Below are 19,437 nucleotides of genomic sequence, written 5' to 3' on the forward strand. Positions count from 1 at the left end.
TATAAATGAAAAAAATGATGTGGGACAACTCTGCATCAATGCAAGCTCAAAAACAAGTGGTGAGGAAATATGATCCCAAATACATTCAATTTAAGTTATTTTTACTTTTTGTTTTGTCATGTTGTGTTTTTTTCTAATTTATTTGGGAAGGTAGTCCTCAGAAAGTTTTAACAATCAGCAGTGGGCCTTAAGTTACAAAACAACAGTGTCCTCAAAACTCGTGCAAAACATGAAAGGCCGTATCTAGAATCAGTGTTTGGTTTGTCTGTTCTGGGCCACAGAAACATGACCGTTCAATGCGGTGGTCTCCATGGAGGAGGACCTGCTCAGTCTATGGTAATGAAAACATACCCATTCTTAGTTTTAGCTCAGTATACACCAATGAAAACATTTTATTTCTGCCCTATTCTGCCAATAAATCCCCATAAATCTTACACGCTGGAACTTTTTTAGTTTAGAATCTAAATTTGCATCAATTATTTACAAGGCCGTGCCCTGGTTCAAGGTTATATTTAAGAATTTTTAACTCCTTACAGCCAAACCAAGCCCTTAATATCAGCTGAAAACCTTTAGGCATTCTAGCTGTTGCAGTTATTCTCCTCGGCCTGAAGCTTTAAAGTGAGAAGATGCTTCCCTTAATAATGTTTTACTCCGATATTGCGTCACTTTCATATTTTCTTTTTATTCAACCATTTTATTGATTTATTTTACCTCATTATTGCATATTTTAATTGTGCTTATTTAAGCATCATCATTTTACTATTTTATATACATTTTTTATATGCACATCGTGGTATTGCTCTATTGTCTGTTCTTGATTAAATTTGTTGTTTTATTGTAATTTTATCTTCTTTATGAGATCATTATACATTATATTTGTCTCATACAGTAGATCATCTCATATATTTAGATCTTATAGTTTTTATGGCCTACTGTATGCACTCATCTCCTTCACTGAAATTCCACCTTCTTTATATGATCTGATTTCTTTTATCCTCATTTTATTTACTTACATAAAAACTTACTTCCTTTGTTTTGTACTTGCACTTCCATTTGTTGCACCGGCTTGATAATTTGATCACATGTTTCTAATTTCTGTTTTTATCACACGGGGGGGGGGGGGGGGCTTACATGGATATATGATTTTTATTTTTTGTTCTGTAAATCCTTGAATCTGGAAAGCACTTTGTGCCTAATCTTTCAAATGTAAAGTTATTGTTATTATTAGCAGCAGTAGTATTAATTTTAGTAGAACATCTTCTCCTGGAAATGTAAGAATAACCCTTGGTTAGTGTTAAAGAAAAATAGAATTACATAGAAGTATTTATTTTGTTATCAGGTGATGTGGTGGAAGTAAATGGTCTTAGAAAATGTTTCTTCATCAGGAATTCTAGTCAAACACTTGTCTATAAAGGTCTAGGTTGTGGATTTATTTTCAGTAGTTCTCTGCCGTCACCCTGCTCTGTGTTAACATGCTGTCACTTTGGGAAAACTGTTTCTCTCTTTTCTTGAACAAGCAGCAAAAACAAATACATCAAATCTGACTTTGCACTCATCCACCTCTCCTCCTGAGCTCCTCTTCTCTCCATCAGATTTCACTCTTTTCTCTTTCAAATCCACTCATTCCCTCCTCCTCCTCTGTCCTGTAACCATGGTGACCGTCAGCTGAGAAATGGCAACCGTGGCCCTTCATTAGGTATCAACACAGGCTCCGACAGCCCAGATAATAGCCAATAAGGAGGTGTGTGTGTGTGTGTGTGTGTGTGTGTGTGTGTGTGGGATGGGGGGGTTTGGGGATGTGGCATTATGTTGGGCAGTAAATGAAAAGCCCCCAGGGACGAAGCCAACCTTGCTGTCATGCTTCAGAGAGTTACGTGTGTGTGTGTGTGTGTGTGTGTGTGTGTGCGTGTGTGTGCTTGAGTGGGATCATCCTTCATGTCTGCATATGTGGGAAGATGTGCACATGTACATGTACACATGGATGCCTCATGTGCATATGCATGCACTCACACATCCTGACGCACACACACACGCACATGCACACACACTGGCTGCGAGGAGGGATTGACTTATAGGCTAAAGTCTATGTAGAGGTTTACACTCAGCTCATTTGTTTCAACATTCAAAGACTTATCATATATGTCATATATGCACAGTACAGTACACAGTGAAATCTTTCCAAGTGTAATAAATGACATGGAGACAAAATAGATAGAAATTAGGAACATTATGAACATTTTAAAGACTGAAATTAGGCAAGAAAATAAGAAAACAATAACAGAAAGGAGCAAAAAGAACAAGATGAAGAAAAGGAGTGTAAGTAAATGGTGACCAGTTTTCAAATGAAAAAAAACAACAGGGAAAAAAAAAACACATGAAATGCCTCCATACTGCTTGTCTGGTATAATCCAAGTCTCCTAAAGACACGCCGTTCACTTGCACGTGTACACCGTCACACCACACACACCATGTTCAGATGGTGTGAACGTGGCTCCAAGCTAAGGATCTACAAATGCAGATTTTTTTCTGTAGAGGAAAGACAGGGCTCAACACTAACATTTAAATCTGGTTGCCAGGCTAGCAACCAAAAGGTATCAGGTTGTCGTTGCCAAAACTAAAAATATGGTTGTCACTTTATATAGAGAGTAATTAAGATACTCTACAGCTATACATCAGCTTAATAATTAAATGTGACATAAAAGAGTGTTTATAGACTTTACTACAGTAACCTGTGGTAAGTAGTGAATTTGATGTGGCACTTATCGAGGTGTATGTTGGACAGGCTTTACAGGACAGTATTCCATCCAGCTCAGAAATGGTGGTGATGTTGACGGGTTAGTTGAACTTCTCACCCCACGGTCATGTGCATTTTGTTTCTAGCAGAAAAAAAGTAGTTCCGGTAAACTCCGCTGCAGAAAGAAAGTAGTTCCTTTGGGAAACAGCATGCAACAATGTCTGGGGGTTATTGTGAGTAACCCGGTCATGATTTTTGGAAGGAGACGCTGGTATTGAATTTTTCAAATGTATTTTAAGCTGAGTGCCATTTTGTCCCATTATATTGGAGAGAAGTCAGACATCTCCTTGGCCAATATCTCCAAAACTCTGCGAATCACACCAAAAAAGTCTAGATGGATAAACAGTGCTACATGCCAGGTGAATAATATGTATTTTTGATGTGAACTGTCCCTTTATGTACTTGTCAGTGATAGAACTGGTTTCCAATTGCCCAAAATGGTTGCCAGTAGGAGCCTGGCAACCATTACTGCTGAGCTCTGGGTAAAACATCATGTGTTTTACCAGTGTTGTAAAGTAGCTCTTTCATTTTGTATACTATAACTATAAATGAGAGTAATATAATGTTCAATAAATGTGCTCAGGTATAGGATGTTTGAAGGGGAACTTCTGGCTGTATGTGTGTATATGACCTGATCGCTATAGAAACGTTCCATGAATACCTAAACAAACATCCCAGCATGCTGTGCAGTGCGTATGGCAGTGATAGTATAACTGCAACAGTGCAACAATGGTAGAAAACCTGACCCAACCACAACCAACCTTCCCTGACATCCCTGAATAAAAAGAACACAATTAGACAAATAGACAGCCATTATACAGTTCAATAGTGCACCTTATTCAAAGAGAGCTACAATGCTCAAGATGTGCTACGAGGTAGTTATTGTTCGACAGAGAGCTGCTGTGTTAGATTTCTGTTCAGCCCTCTTCTACAAACCGCCTGCACAGCATTGTATTGATTGCTATTACTATTTCATATTACCAATAAATAATACCTTCAGCTTCATAATTACTGTGCACAATGCATGTCAAAAATGCTGCATATGGTGCCATTCAGGCAGAGGGTTTAGAGTAATGGAAGCTTTTTATTCCGCTTTGAGCAGCGGTCTTTACTGTGACCTTCTGATTCTGACGATGATGTAACTGTTAAAATTAGCTGTTGAAGAAAAACGAATCACAAATCAACAACTTCATGGTCTGTTTCTCACTAGATTTACTAACTTTTGGTGTTTAGTTTAATCAGGCTAGTGGAAGAAATGTCACAGTATTGCCAGAGCTGCTGAGAATCAGAATCAGAGTCTAATGACAGCCCATCAAGTATCGTGATGTGTTCACTGACGTGTAGGAAGACTCCATGTTGTCTGAGTGACTATTGGACAGATAACCAGGGTTGAGTATGGAATTCTGTACTTTAACGGGAACTTGGTCTGCTTCCAAACAGACTCTGGTGTGGTTTGTTTGTGGTCTGAAAGTAAATGAACAAGCCACAGGATTTTATAATAGAAGGTATGTTATCTTAGCTGATTTAAGGAGCTAAACTTCTAATAAATCCATCTGTTGATAATGCAAACTGTTCAAGGAACGATCTTAAAATTGATCTCTACAAGTCATGTATATACTTATGTAAATCATTTATGCAATCATAACGTGTGTGTTCAAAATAACAACAGTGTTGAAAAAGAAGTTTGGACTTTTTGCAAAAGAAAATAAATTTTTGTTCCATTTCCACTTGAGACAAACTTAGCTGATTGAAATGATCATGTCACTGTTGGTATTTTTGCTGAGAACACCGTGGAGCAGGACAAGGCCCCTCTCAGAGACCTCTGAACTACTGACATCCAGTATCAGTGGACACTGATCACACACTCAGTTTATCGCTCTTTATCAGTGTGTGTGTGAGAGTGAAGAAGCCATTGTCTGAAGAGCTCAGCCTCCACTCTCTTGACGCCATCAAAATGGCAGCACCTCTTCCTTTTCTTCCTCGGAGCTAATGCCTCAGTGGCTCCATCCCCCCCTCTGTTCCACACCGCCGTTTGGTGCAGACATCTCAACGCACCATTGGTCAAGCCGCCAAACAAATGGAAATCCGCCAGCTCGCTGAAATTACTGATGGTTATCTTTCCTAGCCCCCCCCCAACACCCACACCACACCACACCACCACTGCCATACCTTACTTACTCCCTCCCCTCAGCCCCTGCTTGTGCTTGTGTCTCCTTCAGCTATCCTCCACAACCAGACTCCCCTTTGATTACAGTCTTTGCAGAGCAGAGGGGGCTCAGGATTTACTCTTATTTTCCCTTTTTATTTTCTTATTCCCTCACATCCCTCTCTCCATTTATTTTCCATCCACATACTGATAGCTGGCTGACCCATTATGCAATCTAGAAGCCATTGTTCATCGTCTGAAGACCATTTAGCATCCGGGGGCTTCCGCTGTAGCCAGTGGATATCCCTATGACGGATATCGGATATTTCCCCTTCCATGTGCCTGTTATTGTTTACAGTCCAATTAGGAATTTAAAGGGGGAAGTTAAACAGATATCTGCACATGAATGCAGATGGACTTTTAAAAGCCAATAAAAATAGTCTTTTGTCAGTGACTACTAGAATAATTTACTATAGATGAACGTTCTCAAGATTTCATATACTGTCTGACTCTTCCCAAATCCACAAACTGTATGTGATCATTCTCAAAACTGCATATGTGACTGTTCCCAACATTACAGTAGACTGCCACCACTAAAGCAGAAAACTAAATGAGACTCATTCATCATCTCTGATCATTACGGTTTTCCTGAACACCTCCATGGCTATCAAAAACCCAACTTTGAGTCCAAAACCATCTAGGAACTTTGTAAACAGGGAGGAATAAAGAAAGCACAAACCCATTCAATCCTGGTGAATGCTTTGATCGAACACTCCATCAGATGCTTGGCACCTTGACTCACAGGCACAAAACTCATTGGAAAGACTGTTAAGCCATCAGTTGATGCTTCTGAAAGCATTATTACTAAACCTACTACTCAAATACAATTTTTACAGTCTATATGACCGTTCCCAAAACAACATACTGTATATGTCTATTCCCAAAACAACATATTTGCTCATTCCCAAATGACCTACTATATAGAACCATTCCCAAAACTACACATACAGCCATTCCCAAACAACATACTTTATGTGACTGTTCCCAAAACCACATACTATTTATGCCCATTCCCAAAACTATATGACCTTTCCCCAAAATACATACTATACATGACCATTCCCAAAACTAGATATATGACCATCCCAGAATGACATATATGACTGTTCCCAAAACCATATGACCTTTGGTACCAGCAACAAGCGTGCCAGACCTTCATCATACCAGACCTCACTGAACCTTCACTGTCATGTGGTAAACGTTGTGAAAATGTTGCAGCATAGTTAGGTTTCGGTCCCAAAACTACTTGGTACTACTTGGAGCAGAAGTAAGCGGTAGCCAGCATGGAAGGAGTTCATCCTCTTGCTGTTCATTCACTTACGCTGCAGGGTAAGAAATCACATATGAGCAACCAGGTAACTTATGTTTCATACAAACATTATAATATGATGCACATCTGGATTCAAAGTTAGAATCTGAATAAATATTGAATCACAAAACATGATCAAGACAGCCATAAGAAAAGTCAGGCACTGATAATATCTCCAGCTCAGTAGAAATTTATTTAGTATTTGTTTTGTGGAGAGGTCAAAGACACTCCTACACACTCCCATGTTATATTCCATATCATATCCAGAACATGATTAAAACTATGATAACACATAAAAGGGAACAGTGTTCATGTAAGGATATTAATTGACAGATGATGCTGATGATGTGACAGAAAAAAGTTCTATTCAAATGCAGCAGAATTATAAAATGAATATAACTGTCACAACATGTTATAGTGAAAAGATCAAACCCCTCTGGGCCGTCAGTGGACATCTCACCTAGAGCACCAAAATGTCCAAAAACAGCCCTGTCCACATGACTCATTGCTAATAAAACAAAATACAAACACCAACATTTTAAGCTAATTAGAGTGATGACATCATCAGTTTCACCTCATATTAGGTTTTATTCCATATGGTCAGACTTTCATTTTAGTAATCCCTGTGAGTGTGTGTCTGTGTGCATATTATGCACATGAGGCACTGATGTCTACGTTGACATCACAGTCTTAATTTGGTGCCTGCAGTTATTTTCGTGCTCCGTAGCTTCTTTTCTTTTTTGCCATCTGAGCACCAGCGGCCATCATGTAGTAGGTGTGAGATCATAATGCACTCACTGGGGCGCGTAATAACTTCTTTGGTGTGTGTCCATGCCTGTGTGTGTGTGTGTGTGTGTGTGTGTGTATATGCAGAATGCTGGTTACATTACTGTATTGATCTACATCAACATCATCAAATGCAAAGCTGGTTTTGCAGACTAAAGCCGTAGTTTTCTCTTCATGGGGCCTGTTCCACAGCTCCTTGTGTTGATGTCCTGCTGTCTGTCTCTTCTGGATTTCTGTCCATATTATTAGCTGTTCTGTTTTTGTTTGTTTTTTAACCACATTCCTTATTCCTGTCTTAAAGTGCCCTTTCAAAAAATATTGTTTATATTTCTTTCATTTTATTGACACAGAAAATTATGTTTTTCTATTAAAACCACAAAGTGTGTACCATGTAACTATCTGCACCCTTAGAAATAAAGGTGCTAACTAGAACCATAAAAGGTTCTATAGCTTGTCCCCATAGAATAACCCTTTTTGGCTCCTAGTATCACCATTTATGAAGGTTCCACATGGAACCCTTTCAGAGAGCCTCGAAGCAGAACCTAACATAAAGGGTTATACCTAGAACCATCTGTGAAAGGTTTCCCCAGAACCCCCTGTGAGAGGTTCTACAGAGAACCCTTCCATGGTCACCTAGAACCTTCTCTGAGTGTTCTATCCAGAACCTTTTCACCTTCTAAAGGTGCTAACAAGATCAGGGGGTTCTGCTGAGAACCTTTTTATAGTCCAAGGATTTTATCTATATCCTAACCAGGGGGTTCTACTGAGAACCCTTTGTCATTCAAAGTTGGCCAATACAAGGTTTTCATTATCACTCTTAGAAATAAAAGTGCTAACTAGAACAATATAGGATTCTTCATCTTGTCCCCACAGGAACCTTTGTGGTTCCTGGTAGAACCTTTTATAAAGGTTTCACTTGGAACCCTTTCAGAGGGTTCTGCCTAGAACTCAACATAAAGATTATACACAGAACCGCCTGTAAAAGGTTTCAACCTGAATCCCCTTCTACAGAAAAGTATTCTATGGTGTAATGGTTCAACCTGGAACCTTCACTGGGGGTATATCCAGAACCTTTCCACCTTCTAAAGGTGCTAACAATATCTCAATCAGAGGGTTCTACTGAGAACTTTTTTTTATATTTCAAGGGTTTTATCTAGAACACACTCAGGGGTGTCTCCAGAAACCATAGACAAAAAAGTTATGCAAGGATTTCAACAATCGTGGAAGAACTTTCTTCCAAAAAGGGTTCTTTTGATGAAAAGGGTCCTTAATGAAACCCTTAGTCTTACAATTAACCTTCAACAAACCTTTTCCTTAAAAATAGGCTTCTTCAGATACAAGTGGTTCTGGGTAGAACCTCAACCCTTCAAGAAGAACCTTTATCTGTAACAGTGTAGATCTAGCTAACACCTGCATGTGACTGCCAGGTCATGTCCATTCATTGCAGCTCCACTGTCTGTGGAAACACAAAGAGGGAATTTGGTACTAAAGGACTGTGAGGCAGATTTACAAAGGAAAGGGTGCAGCCTGTGTAAATTCAGCAGCTGATTTTGTAAGACAGCAGCTAATTACACAGTCAGCTCCTGCTGCTGCCCTCCAAGACACATTCTGTGAATAAAGGAGCGTTCAATAATGTCATAAACGATCACGTACTGATCTTGATGATCAAACATGGCACCACTTTATTTTAAGTCTCCCTATTTAGTATTCATAAGCAGCATGTAAAGTTTTAATAAACGGTTCAATGACAGAGTTAAAAGCTTAATAACAACTATACCTCCTCCTGTGGAAACCCATGAGTGCAGGCTGCTCACAATATTACAATGTAACAATTGAAAATATGTTGCTTACAACAACAGCATAGTGTGTTATAAACCATTAATTAAATGCCTGTATACTGCTTATAAATATGGTGACTTAAAGAAGGAAAAGAAAAATTGTTATTACTCAGAAAATGGTGATATAATCTTCAGTATTAATTAAAATATGAATAAATTATGACAGTAAACAAGTGCAGGGGAAACAAAAATGAGACGGTGTGACATAACCAGAAAAGTTTAGTTGCGGCCTGCAGTGATTTTACAGTTCATTCATGTTCAAGTGAACATTTGTTTGAAGAAGTTCCTTCTAGGTGTTCTTGAGATAATGTGCTGACAAGACTGGGATGAATGGGAAAAGGGCTTTTAAAGATTTTTCAGGTCCTTCAGCATACAGTCATGAATGTGCACAAAAAAATTTAGACTAATTGGTCCAGTAGCATTCGAGATTAGCTCCAGACAAGCTATAGGTCCTGGGATAACACACACATGAAGTGATAACATGGTCCACTCCCAGTTTATGCCTGGTGGAGATAATTAGAGACACACTTGCACAAATGACACGCAAACTGTGACTGAGCGTCTGTTTAAAACAGTACAAGTATTCTACGACTGAAAAACTGTCAAAGAGCGTTTGCAAATCTGACCCTGTGACTTAATTAATTTGCCTAATTCTGTCTCGCATTGTCTCCCGCTGAACTTTACAATGTGTTTTTACACAAAACTGACTCTTACAGTGGAGTCATGCTATGAAACGATCACTTCACAGCCAGTGTGGAGAGGAGAAATAATTACAGAAACCAAGAACTCATTAAATGCACTCCTGATATGTAAGTTTCACATTAAGACAGACTTGAGAAATTACAAGCCTGTTGTTGTTTGAAAATCCCTTCAGATGAGTCAAAAGTCTTCAGGTCTCATAAACACTTATCAGTAATTTTCCACTAACAACATACAAGAATACTAGATAAGTGGAGTCAAGGTTTATGGGGACCTTAGACCTGACTTTACACCTGCATGTAAGGACATGGATGTCTAAGGGGGACAAGAGGTCATAAACAACTTATCTAAGTGGAGAGCAATGTGTGTACATGAGTAAATGTGAAATTATAGGTATACATAAAAAAAAATCGCACTGTCCTTAAAGGAAGGAAATGTATAAATGAATGGCTTGTGATCTAGCTAGTGCTACATCATTGCTAACACTTACCAGAATTTTTGCGTGTTTGTGTCTTACCCACCTCCCCTTCACCTTTCTTGTAGTCAGGAGCCTGTAATTGAAAAGATGAGGGAATTAATGAAATACTGCCACTGCCAGAAGATGAAAAGAGATCTGCCAAAATTAGCTGGAAACGGCTCCTACAGGACAGCTGCTTGGCAGTGACTCTGCCAGCTTCTGTGGGTTTGGTGACGTGACCCGCAGCACTGACAAAAAGGAATCATTTTCATCTGAGGGAAGACACACGGAGACGGAGAGGGACAGAAAGAGAATCATTGAGATGATAAATGGATGATATTGTTGTTTATGTTTTTCCTCTGTTTTTATTAATTTATGATTGTACACTCATTTCATCCAAAGAACCGTTCTTTGAAGAACAGCATCATCGAGAATTGTTGAAATCCTCATCAAGGGTTCTTGTTACCATAATATGAAAGGGGTTTCGGTTGAACACCTTGGTTGGGTTCCTGATAAAACCACTGGAATATAAAAAGCTTCTTTGTAGAACCCCTTGGGGGAGTTCTATATGAAACCCTTGCAATTTAATTTAATCTGGGTGTGTTGTAAGTACAATCCTTGGAATATAAAAAGATTCTCTGTACCACCTCTTGAATGAGTTCTATATAAAATCCATGAACTATAAAATGGTTCTCGGTATAACCCCCTGGGTAGGTTCTAGATAAAACCCTTGGAATATAAAAGGGTTTTCGGTAGAACCCCCAGAATAGATTCTGTATAAACAACTTAGAATATAAAAACATCTACCGTAGAACCCCCTGAATGAGTTCTATATAAAACCCTGAGCATATAAGAAAAAGTTCTCAGTATAAGCCCCTGAATTTGTTCTGGATAAAAGCCTTAGAATATAAAAAGGCTCCCAGTATAACCTCCCAAATGGGTTCTACATAAAACCCTGAGAATATAAATGGGTATAAAATATAAACCCTCCTTGAAAGAGTGTGGATAGAGTCCCCAGGGTGGGCAGAACCATTACACCAACTTCTCATAGGGGGTTATTGGGTGAAAACTTGCACATATGGTTCTAGGTGTAACCCTTTGTGTTAGGTTCTAGGTAGAATTCCCTGAAAGGGTTCAAAGTGGAACCTTTATAAAAGGTTGTAAGATAGAGCGGACCTCTTTGTGTTTATGAGTAAACAAAATGATGTTTGATATTTTTAGAGAACTGTAATATGTCAAGTAAAGAAAACTTTTTGTAAAGCAGTGCAGTGCCCCTTTAACAATAGCATCTGCTGCAATAGCATGTGACACAGTTTTAATTGATTTCATGTTCAATGCATTTTATAATAACACAGAGGTTTGCTGTGGAGGGCCATCGCCGTGGATGAACGGTTAGATTCGATTTCACACAGAAATCCTATCAGCCGTAATCTAGAGAGCTACAAATGGATGAACATGGAAGCCATTTTGTGCCTTTCCAGTATGTCCACTCTGGCTTTGCTTGAGCCCTCTTCTTTGATGGTGTGGGCGAACAGCTCCATTCAATATGCCGATGGTGTGCAGTTGAAGGCGTACATGCTGTTTCACTCCTCGCGTCTCACTCAGTTCTAATTTACAGTCCCTACCCTGAGAGAAAGGGAGAATCCAGCAATCACATTCATATTCAACACCACCCGAGATAATGCTTCCCTCACTCTGCTGCTCCTTTTCTCTTCCCCCAGCACATTCGCCACTGCTTTATCTTTTTATTAACAATGCAGTCCAGTGGATGAAAAGTTTCCTGTCTGCAAACCAGCCTGTTTTCCCTCTGTTCACCCCTGTCATCAGGTGTGAGAGACAGAGACACATAGATGTAGTACTGGGGTTGTTCAGATGAGTATGAACAGGATTATTGCCTTGCTACCTGTCTATTGAATAAGACCAACAGATGGTCCACCCAGGATTTTTCTAAATGCTCTCACCTGAGCTCATGCCAGATCACGCCTTCATCAAGTGTATGTACCTATGTGTGTGTGTGTGTGTGTGTGTGTGTGTGTGTGTGTGTGCCTGTTCATTGTGGAGATTTTTTATTAGTTAAAGTCAGATGTATGAGGTGATGGCAAAAAACAAGGTATGCATCTTCTTTCTTTTACAAAGAGTTTCTTAAAAATGTCAAAACTAAGTCATTAAAGCATAATTCCAATATATTCCAATTTGGATCAATTCTGTGGTTTTGAAATATCAGAACATGGTGATAAAACATTTGCCAAAATGGTCTGCATGTCCATTGAAATACCAAAACATCTGTTTTGGTATCTCATTGGGCATGCATGTTTAACCAAAAAAACTTCATTAGATTTAGCCACAGAAAATTACTGGGCTAGATTTAGGAACCAAAACTACTTCGGTAAAACTTCTTGGTTGGGTTTTGGCAACAAAATAACTTGGTTAGGTTTTGATATCGAAACTGCTTGGTTAAGTTCAGGCACCAAATCTACTTGGTTAGGTTTAGGTGCCAAAACTCCTTTGTTAGGTTTAGGCAAGAAAACAACTTTATTAGGTTGAGACACCAAAATTACTTTGTTAGGTTTAGGTACCAAAAATACTTAGTTAAGTTTAAGCACCAAAATTATTTAGTTAGGTTTAGGCACCAAAACTGTTTTGTTAGGTTTAGACACAAAAACTAAAGGTTTGGGCACCAAAAATAGTTAGGTTGTGGCACCAAAATTATTTAGTTCAGTTTTGGCATGAAAATTACTTGGTTAGTTTGGGCACCAGAACTATTTAGTTAGATTTAGGAAGTGGTTGTGGTTTGGGTTCAAATATATTTGTTCAATTATATATGCATGTTAAGTTATCTTACATATGTAAGTCAAAACAAGTCAATGTTGACTTTTGGTTTCACGCAGGGACATGAACAGCGCCCCCCTGACTGAAAGTCTGGGTGTGTTTGACTCATCCATCCACCCCAGCCTGCTCCTTGACTTTGTCACTCTTTATACTGTGTCACCTGACTTGTTCCCATCATAATTACTACGGCTACCAGAGGATGCCATCTAACAATAAGCATAAATATGTGTCGCATTAGGCTGCTTTCTGGTGAGGGCAGACTGGAATAGTCACAGGATCAGAAAGAGTGGGAAAAAATTCCCAGGTTTATATAATATGGATGAGAAAACAAAGTTTAAGTGTAACATGACTTTGACCAGCAATACCTACTGTATCTGTGTTCATATGTTTGCATTTTTGACCTGGACCCTCAGATTCTAGATAAAACATATGTATATCCATTGACTTGTTCCACCTATGCTTTGTTGAAATCCCACCTATTGCTTTTGGTTATTTGATTTTGATTTGATTCATACTGAGCTTTCATTTTTGTTGTATACATCTATCAGTATTGTAGCTTTATGAAGATTTGTTCATTCTGTTTTAAAATGTGACACAATATATAAACTTTCTTATTAGTAGTAGCTTTATCCATATTACTTTTATTTCAAAAACCAAAGCCTTACTCTCTTCTGGCAGTCTGCAGACTGTTTCACATGCTTTGATTTCTCTTATCTGTTCCGTCTTGACTAACTCTCTTAATGTGGGAGTCAGTCAGGCGTCTCTGTCTCGCCTGCAGCCACTTCAGAATGCAGCAGCAAGACTCGCTGGTACCAAGAAGAGAGGCAATATTTCCACTGTACTGACCTCTTTTCATTGGTTACCAGTGTATAAAAGTATATTTATTTGGTCCAGATTGGCCACTTTAGGTCATGTTATGTTGGGGCCAAACTTGAGTTAGACACTCCCATAAAAATGAACATTAAAATAAATGGTCATTTAAAATGTAGTATGAATCCAGCAAATGTTTGGATCTAAGATTCTTCATTCTTTATTATTTTCTTGTTGTTTATCTGATCGTCCCACTGTGAGCAGGGCTCGTGGGTCTATTGCATCATCATAAATCATGGTGTCACTCAGTTATGTATGAGCCAATGACTTATTTATTGCAGATTTATACTCAGACTACAACCATTACCCTGGTGCCACTGATGCCTGTCATAACATTAATATTTATACAAAACAATCCATATTATTCATTTATCATCCCTCATATACTTAACAGTCACTTAAGGGTGACAGACTTGAAACAGCCTCTGAGTTTTATACACATCTGGATTCAACTCTGCACTAATATCTGAGGTGATGTCGATTTCTGAAGTTTTTTTCATTTGAAAAACGTAACAACTGCAAAGGAAAGGACAAGAAATCTGACAAATGTCCCAGGAAAGATCAACTATACATTTCTGAAATTCTCAGTCATCAGTCTTTGCAGTCAAGATATTTAGCTGGATTACACAAGTATTTTAAAAACACCTGTTATAGCAGCCAAGTCTTAATAGTGTACAATGATTTATACATTTATACATTGTGCTGGAATTAGGGTGTCTGCCCAAGTGTCATATTTTGGGTGATGGAGCCTATAAATATCAGTGACTACTGCAGAATCATTTGACCCGGCAATGAATGCCAGGTGACCCTTTCAAAATACCTCCCCTTTTCACTCTGTGCTCCAGTAATGGTTGAGCAAGCTTGGTACCTTGGCCAACTTTTCTCTTTCCTGCTTGTCTATGTTGAAAAGACATAGACAAAACATTTTGAAGCTGGTAAAGATTTTGCTAGGGAACCTGTAGAAGTGACATCTATTCACATCTAAAATTAGCTAATGTTAGCAAAACACCAGCTAACTAGTGAGCTAACTATCATTGCTAGCTCTTTAGCTAACATTTTACTAACATTAGCTAGGTAGTTTGTTAGCATTTTTCTGACATTTAAAGATGTTATCCCATATGTCTCCCAAAAGAAGAAAGTTGATCGAGGTATCATGTTGGCTCAACTGTTGAAGCACAGAGCAAAAAGGGGTGGGTCTATTGTGCCCTTTCCCACTGAAGACAAAAGTACCTAACTTATGTCATGTACGTCATTTAGTCACGTAAGTAAGATGCTCGGTTTCAGTCATCATTCAGAAATCTACGTCAGGTCATGTGAGCAAATGTTTTTAGAAGGGCATTTTAATGCTTAGACATAGAGACTTTGATTGAAAAATATATATATATCGATTTGAATACATGAGATTTGAATACAGGTACAGAATGATATGAAAATCTCAAAAAACAAAAAACAATGGACCCACTCTTTAAATGATAAAGGAGATCTATAATTTACTCAAGGTAACGGTATATTTCCTGGTAGCTTTTGCTTGCTCATTGCTAACTTCCAGGAAAACATAGGATATGTCAAACAGTTGGCGAATGTGTCTAAACTTAACAAGAATAAAATTGTTATAATGCCTCGTCTGTGAACATGATTTCTGCCTGAGTCATAAGTCGTAAGATAGATTTTGATCAGCTGTGGTGGTTGTCTAAAAAAATTGAGACAACAACTCCCACGCTACTTACTGACATCAGCAAACTACATATTTTGTTATTGTATTAATGTGAGACTAGACTCCTAGTGGCAGAAGTTACATACTGGGCACATAAAATGTGTAGTGTGTAGTGTTGTTGCTAGTTATATAGCAGAACAATATGACCTTCTGGGAATGAACCTAACCAGAATATTAAAAAAAAATAACAGTAGCAAAGTTCTCAGTGGAGACCAGACTACATCATAATTTATCGCAGATGTTGATGAAAAGTTGGAGAAAAGGGCACAAATTCAGTCCTCTCCCACCTGCAGCATCCAGCACCTCCTTACCTTCCAAATATAAGGGAGATTTACGGTGGCCATAACTTTTCCTTATGCCACCTCTCCCTCTGACATTTTTATGGATGACCCCTCGCAGGACTCATCCAAGCTCATCCATCAAGCGCAGGCTGCAAATGGAACGGCTTACGGATGCCATTAAAACCATTATAGGCTGATAACAATCTCCTCACTTCATCCTCATTTCAGTCATAAAGAAGTTCTATTCGTTCTCAATTCATTACCATTCCATATCTCAACAAAATGGCTACGACTACCTCTGTGGGTGATTGTAATCTTGTATTGAATTTTTCTTTCTCTACATCACCGCTTATCATATAAAACAGAGGTATTAAATTCCCATGTTGTATGTTTGGATCCGGGTGTTTATAGACCATAACAGAATCATTTCAAACCTGACAGTATTGATTGTTTTTCTGCTCAAATTCTGCCTTTCCTTAACTTTTCTTTTCTACTTGTGTGTGCCATGTGAAGCAGGGCAGTGTTCTTATTCCAGCCCTGCAGGTAAACTTCCTCATGGATGAACTTGCATGGTTCCTCTTGCACACAGATAAAGCTGCTTTTTCCTCGCAGTGGGCTGTAGATGGAGAGAGAGGCAGGGATGCTCTATCACCTTAGGGGATCCATGTTGGAGACAAGATGCAGTTTGACTTTGCAGCCCAAAAGGTGGATGAGAAAGATGTATTTATTTCTCTGCAGTCATACTATATATTGATGTTTTTCAGTGGGTGTGAACTCTTTATAATGTTTGACAATGTCCATGTACAGTAATACTTATTCCTTCAACTCCAACAGCTTTACAAACTGATATCAGCTGGAACTTATTATCTGATCAACTTCAGACTGGACGTTGCACCCCTGTTGATCCTCAACGATAGACCCGCCAAGTGTGAAGTTAGTTGGATGAATGGTTCTCAAGATATGCAAGGGACAGTCATACACAAATAATAGATACAAACAGAAAGAAATTCTTTCCTTTAGAGTTAGGTGATGCTAATACAGCCCCATCTATTGGCCAAATGGCATCAAATGTGTCATGGTCCCTCCAACATCGTATCTACACATGTCCACCAAATATGTTTGCAATAGCACAAAGTGTTCAGGAGATGTGACAATTTTTGAAATATGTTGCATTCATTTGAGCAAACTTTGAGGGCTAGCTATAGCAAAACTGAATGGAATATCAAGATCAGAAAATGACCCTTTTTACGGCTTCGTCTAGTGATGTACCAAATTTGGTGGCAAATACTCAAAATTTGTAGAAGAAATGAAATAAATTAATAAAAAATTAAAACAAATTTTGTTTCTAAGACTCAAAAAGTTTAAAGTTTGTTTTTATTGCACCACCACCTGACCTCAGTAATACACCTGCTAAGATTCGATGGACATACACACAGACAGAAATTCTTTCCTTTATAGTTCAGTGTTGTCGTACTCCAACTCCTCAAGCTAAGCATCTTCCTTTCTATCATGTAGAGCAAAAACAACAATGAGTGTGCAGTAGCTGTTGAAGCAACATGAATGACAATTTTAACATCTAATATGAAACTGTGCTAACTTTAGCAAGGTAGGTTAACTCCTTTCACCAACAACTTTCTGAAAGAAATGCAACTTAACAGTATGAGTCTCAATGCTGAATGCTGTGAAGAATAACCAAGAGATAACAGAATATGGATTTGATTTAACATGACAAAACTTCCTGTATCAGTGTTCGTAGGCAATGAAGCAGTATGTCATTCCCTAGCCAGTAGTGCAGAACAAGTCAACAGCTGTCACCTAGCAACACCGACTCTCGGTTGTCACTTAACCAATGCCATTGGAAACACCACCTCAGAGGCTGAAGGCTTTAGATGTTATCTCTGCAATCATGTATGGTCCATTTAACCATACAGCTGGTACTCACCCCCACCCCCAAATCCACCTCCACATACTGTACAGGGCTTTACTGGGATCATAATTCAGGCAGGAATCTAACATCAGCCCAGATCAATCTCCACAGCACACCATGTTATAGTGTAATCATTTAGCTGAAATATTCTTTCTATTAACTGTTTGTGCCAATAGTGTCTTTAAATTTTATTACTACACACAAAAACTGAACATCCCAAATAATTAAAAACAGCCAAGCGTTTTCAGTTTCAACAGTTAGTCAACTGCACTTCCACTCTTAAGGCTTTAGGAATAAATATTCAAATATATGTATATATATATATATATATTCGCATTTCCTTAAAGCTCTGAAAGGACTCTTTATCATAATAAAAAGCTGGTAGCTCTGGAGTTAGTTCCACCTGACTGAAAAGAGTGCAGTCAACTGGGGAAGGGTGGCTGGATTGACCTACGAGCAGAATGACCCATTTTATTTTGCATTTGCAACACTGCAGGCCAATCAGCTGGCCAGGGAAATCCAATGAGGACACAGCTTATTCACCAAGTGTGTTTCCCAATTCATTATATATTAAAGAGCTGTTGAGGAACGGTCTTTATTAAGAAAGCATTCTTGTTAATTAATAATTTATCATTATCCTATCATTGGAAGTGTTTTGAGAGTTGAACTGTCTGCGATGTCAGGTTGCCGTGCCAGCAGTGAGATAACTGACAGGGTGTTTTTAGAAGGAATGTCAAAGCTCTTCGTCAGGAGTTGAGATGAGCTCTGGTTTCTGAGATATGTAGCTTATGATTGAAATCCACATATTTATATTGCTATAGTTTGGATTATTTTGAGTGTGGTTGTATGAGGTACTTATCTAATGTCCATCTATTACCTACAGTAGATGACAGTTGAAACAACCACCAGTTGGAAGAAGCAGCAGGAGTACAATTGTAGGAAGCTAAGCAATGTACTGTTGGTAGACAGGGTCAGCAGCAAAATATATTTTAGCCAACTAAAAAAATCAATAAAAATTGAACTGTACACTATACCTCAAGCATTTTCACAGCTTTACCTCACCATCAGACAGACATATATGAGGTTTTATGCCTTTAAGGACAAAGATTACTCAGCTTTGGTCAGTACATGCTTTGGATGGTCATCACGTTGGCTCATGTCATACTTGTAAGGAGATATGTTTGCATCAGCCCAGCATGGCAGGAATTTGCCTCCTCCTGAGATTACAAACAACAACACAGGTTAGAAGCTCAACTTCAAGCCACAGAGATTCAGTGAGAAGCTACAAAAGTACAGAGAGCTAAACACACAGACACTTTTAAAAACCTCTTTGTTTTGGTCTCCTGCACAGACTTGACTTGAGTCTTGCAACACACTTATTTTAGGGGAAGAAGTGGTGGGGATGGGATCACAGGTCAGCTGCAGTCGACGAGACGTCACCGTAACCCACTTGAAGATGGATTGGGCGTGTTTTGACCGTTCTCTGGAGAATGATTAAACTCAGGTGCGACTTAGCACATCTTTTCAAGCTATAAGGTAATGGAAGTGGATTGACTTGGAACAGCCAAAGGTGACAGTGGAAAAGGTCTTGGACTTCTACCCATGAGCTTTGTTTACTGTGTGAGACTAATTGTCAGAGTCGATTGCTTTAAACCATGATTTTTTCCAAAACCTTATCAAGTAACTTACTGCCAAAACATAGCCAAGACCTTCATTTTGAAAGCCTA

General features: G+C 38.7%; 1 protein-coding gene across 1 annotated transcript in view; it reads left to right on the plus strand.

The window, feature by feature from the left end:
- The first annotated feature begins 18,887 nt into the window (after positions 1–18,887).
- LOC146311340 (neurexin-3a-like) overlaps positions 18,888–19,437 on the plus strand; it is a 152,880-nt gene continuing 152,330 nt past the window's right edge. The window contains exon 1 of the mRNA XM_084743001.1: positions 18,888–18,951. Coding sequence (XP_084599127.1) covers positions 18,888–18,951 — 64 coding nt within the window. The remainder of the gene's footprint in view (positions 18,952–19,437) is intronic.

Source organism: Lutjanus erythropterus, chromosome 18 (genome assembly GCF_056507025.1).
Source record: "Lutjanus erythropterus isolate fLutEry1 chromosome 18, fLutEry1.hap2, whole genome shotgun sequence".
NCBI classification, from domain to species: domain Eukaryota; kingdom Metazoa; phylum Chordata; class Actinopteri; order Lutjaniformes; family Lutjanidae; genus Lutjanus; species Lutjanus erythropterus.